This window comes from Durio zibethinus, chromosome 15, assembly GCF_047325235.1.
Source record: "Durio zibethinus cultivar Kanyao isolate XHJ-2024 chromosome 15, ASM4732523v1, whole genome shotgun sequence".
NCBI classification, from domain to species: Eukaryota; Viridiplantae; Streptophyta; class Magnoliopsida; order Malvales; family Malvaceae; genus Durio; species Durio zibethinus.
The window spans coordinates 15,043,324-15,047,425 of record NC_143176.1 but is presented as its reverse complement, the minus strand read 5'-3'; the positions used below and the strand labels follow the sequence as shown (position 1 = coordinate 15,047,425).

General features: G+C 32.1%; 1 protein-coding gene across 2 annotated transcripts; it reads left to right on the top strand.

The window, feature by feature from the left end:
* Positions 1 to 1,187: 1,187 nt before the first annotated feature.
* On the top strand, positions 1,188 to 3,248 carry LOC111302386 (peroxidase N-like). Of its 2 annotated transcripts, XM_089744295.1 has the most exons (5): positions 1,188 to 1,338; positions 1,437 to 1,528; positions 1,765 to 1,950; positions 2,097 to 2,262; positions 2,600 to 3,248. In XM_089744295.1, the coding sequence occupies exons 1-5, from the start codon at positions 1,230 to 1,232 to the stop codon at positions 3,019 to 3,021; spliced, it is 975 nt and encodes a 324-aa protein (XP_089600421.1). In that variant the 5' UTR covers positions 1,188 to 1,229; the 3' UTR covers positions 3,022 to 3,248. The 2 variants fall into 2 exon arrangements, with proteins under 2 accessions (XP_089600421.1, XP_089600420.1); XM_089744294.1 differs by lacking the exon at positions 1,188 to 1,338 and having other exon boundaries at positions 1,418 to 1,528; positions 2,663 to 3,248.
* The last annotated feature ends 854 nt before the right edge of the window (positions 3,249 to 4,102 follow it).

Genomic DNA, 4,102 nt, shown 5'->3' with positions numbered 1-4,102 from the left:
TTGAAATGACCAAAAGTTGAAGATTTCAGCAAGTGATTGAAAGAAATGACCTAGACGAAATGCAAATCAAATGTAAATGTAATTGAAATACAAAAATATAAATGAAGACGAGCCCTCCCTCCCTATATAGACTCAAGGTAGGAGTTTTAGAATATCAGATTAAGTTTTCTTGAAAGCTTTGTTCTGTTTTAATTCTTTATTTTCATATTTTTGTAATCATCTTTGAAGAAAGGAAATTTTGTTCTTCAAATCTTAAATTATATCGTGGTTGCATAATGTCTTACAAATCATTCAACATGGATCTACAACTCTAACTGGGTACTCAAGAATATATACTAAAGAAACTCACTTAATTCCATTAAACAACTCAATAATGTTGAATCGAACAATCAAAATCAACGGACACATGTGAATCCATGGTCAATTCTCTTATTGCTAATGCTTGTGAAAGATAAAGTTCGAACCTTTTTAATGCATGCCGATTTAATCATGAGCGGAGGTGGTGGCAAAAATGCTTTAGCTCTCCGTCAGAACTGTATATGCTGCAATCATTATTGCTTTTGATTAATGCATGAACTTGTTGCATGCAAAGAAAAAGCATATGCTATCTAATCTGATAATTATTAACGCACCATTCTTTCTGTTATCTGCAATGCATGTTTGCAATATAATTAAATGGGTTAATCTATCACGTTTATTCAAATATCAAACCCAATGCAGCTATGTGAACACTAGCCGCACTGCATAAGCCGTCATACATATATCATCCCACGACTTAGTTTAATATTACTGTTAAAAGTAGTTTTTATGTTTAAAAGTTACTTTTAATTCAACCTCAATGTTATAACACAAAAAAAATTTACTTTACAGTTTTTGCAAACCTAAAAAAAACCTCTTCGAGAGATGCTTTTGTAATGAAAAAAAATACATTTTGAATAAAAAATTATTATATTATCTCTATATTTTTTAACATTCTATTATTTTACATATCTTTTTTAGTTATTTTAATTATTCACAATATTTTTTTTTCCAATGATACCAAACATTTAAAATTTTTTAATTAAAGTTTTTACTAAATATTTTTAAATCACTTTTCTCCACCAAAAACATTTTTCAACTGCAGCATCGATGCTAAACTAGGCCTTAACATAAAGTAATAGTCATTTGTTACTAGAAATGAAATTTAAGATTGCAAATTCAGATTATAAATAGAGCTTGAAAGATTTCTGATGTGTATCAGCCTTGGCCCTTACGCAATTGTTAGCATTAGGATTTCTCCAATTACTGTAACACATTTTAGTTGTGCGGAAATGATGAAGAGGACAAACAGCTATAAGGGTTATTCTCTGCTTTTCATTAGCTTTATGCTTTGTTTAGCTGTAAGTTCCCAACTAACGGCGATTTCTATTCAAAAACATGTCCAACTCTTCTTTCAGTAGTCCGGACACAAGTTCAGAGTGCTATCAAGACTGAAACGCGAATGGCAGCCTCTCTGCTCCGACTTCATTTCCATGATTGCTTCGTGAACGTGAGTTTTGAATATAAAAATTTTGATTACCATATATTTCATTATAGTATGATGATTGGTTAATCTAATCTTAAGTGGGATTCCTGGAAATGTCTTCAATTTAATTTCTCAAAAAGCAGCAGATTTTCTTATGTTGTTAATCTTAGTACTACGTTTTTCTTTTGTTACGAAACAAATTTAATGATTAAACAATCATACATCGATCGTATAGTTTTTACCTTTTCCCTTCTTCGCAGGGTTGTGATGCATCGATTTTGTTGGATGGGGACAATAGTACTGAGAAGTTTGCTCTTGCTAATATCAACTCAGCAAGAGGATTTGAAGTTGTGGATGCAATAAAAAGCGCTGCGGAGAGCACATGCACTGGAGTTGTATCATGTGCTGATATACTAGCCATTGCTGCTCGAGATTCTGTTGTCCTAGTAAGTTAATTTGATCCATTATTTGGAATCACTAATGAAAGCTTTTGGTCAGTTTATTTACAAAATTAACACACACACACACATACACCAAGCCAAATTGGTTATTGTAGTTAAGGATATGCTTTTTAATAGGAAATCTTTGGCAGAGTGGAGGACCAACATGGAAACTTTTATTAGGAAGGAGAGATGGACTGATTTCAAACGCGACACAAGCAAATGCTGCACTTCCTTCTCCATTTGAGGCACTGGATGCAATCATTCAAAAGTTTGTCAATGTTGGCCTAGACATCACTGATGTAGTTTCTTTATCAGGTAATCTATTATACATAATGGAGGATTCGGGAATTTTTTGGTGGGTTTTTGTTGACGGATTTACTAAATCCACGGATGGAAAGGGTATCCAGAAACAAATTTAGGGGTGTCAAGAGAAAATATTCCTCCAAATTTTCTTGTTTTCCTATCTTTAGGGTGTCCGGGGACACTCTATTTATATATTTGAATCCGCCTATGATTGTACATAGCTCCTGGCTTTTGGACATGAAAACGGTTTCTCTGAATTCAACCAATATAGCAATAATATAGTACTAATCTGATGAAATGAATCACTTTTATTTGGAAGTTAATATTTATATCTATTTTTTGTTTATAGGTGGCCATACAATTGGATTAGCGAAGTGTTCTACCTTCAATAACAGATTATTCAACTTCTCAGGAACTGGTGCTCCAGATGCTACAATGGAAGCAAGCATGTTGTCTGATCTGCAAAGCTTTTGTCCCATTAACGGTGATGTAAACAAGAATACTGTTCTTGATAGGAACTCAACCGATCTATTTGATAACCATTATTTCAAGAACTTGCTCAATGGGAAGGGTTTACTGGGTTCTGATCAAATTTTATATTCTAGTGATTTGGCCATTTCCAGAACTAAAAGCCTGGTTGACAGCTACAGCAGCAATTCACAGCTTTTCTTCAATGACTTTGCAAATTCCATGATCAAGATGGGGAATATAAGTCCACTTACAGGGTCTAAAGGAGAGATTAGGAAGAATTGCAGGGCTGTAAATTCATAGTTTACAAATGTAACTGAAACATGACTTGATAACATTAAAAAAAAACCTGTAGCCAAATTTTCTGTTCTAAGTGATGGGAGATTTGAGGAAGTAATGTGAGACATAAATTGCTCTATACATAAGCTTATGTAATGTTTTTTTTTTTTTTTTATGAGTTTATATTTGATACACTATTAGTGTATAAATTCTATACACTATCGATAAATCAGAAGATACTATCTATTTAATAAGCAAATATCAGTCCTTAAAATAAATATACAAAAATTAATATTATTTTTAAAAAAACTTATTAATAATGTGGTATTATCTTATTCACTTTATTAATGAGATGATATTATCAAATTTACTGACAGTGCATCAAATATAAATCGTTTTTTTTATTGTGTTTGTGTGTGTGTTTTTTTCCCTAAGTCTACTGACTTCTTTGACTTCACACCTTTCACAACGATAAATATTGCCAATTACCGATTAAAACGTAAAAGCACAGGAGGTAGTGCAGGTGATTGAAGCCATCTTAATTAACGCTGATACCATAAATGAATACTAAACATTTAGAATGAAAAACACTCACTTGATGATTATCTTGTATGAGGTGAACTATTGTACATATAGGCTTTTGAACAAAGATTAGAACTAATCGGGATAGAATTAATTACATTTTGAATTTTAATCATATGATAACTACTACCCAAAGTGTTGATACAATCCAAGGCTAATCTTTATCCTTATCAATAAGACAAATTAAGGGCGCAATTGGTATAATGATAAAATTTATTCCAATGAGATTGAGAATAATAGGGTGATGATTAATTATCTACTAACTAGTAAAATTATTTTTGTAGACACTTAATTTTATTTGATCTAAATTTGTTTGGACTTGTCAAGTTAAATTGTACAAATTAAAGTTGGTTGGGTTGAGGCCCAATCTCTATTATTTGGGTTGTTTGTGCCTTTGGTGCTAATAGGCTTGCAAGCCCATATTCGAAGTGAATGCCTTTGACCTAGGACAAAGTTGTGGTCCAAAATCCATGTGAAAGCCCAAGTCTTGTTTTAAGACTTTTTTTAATGTTGTTAAAAAAAG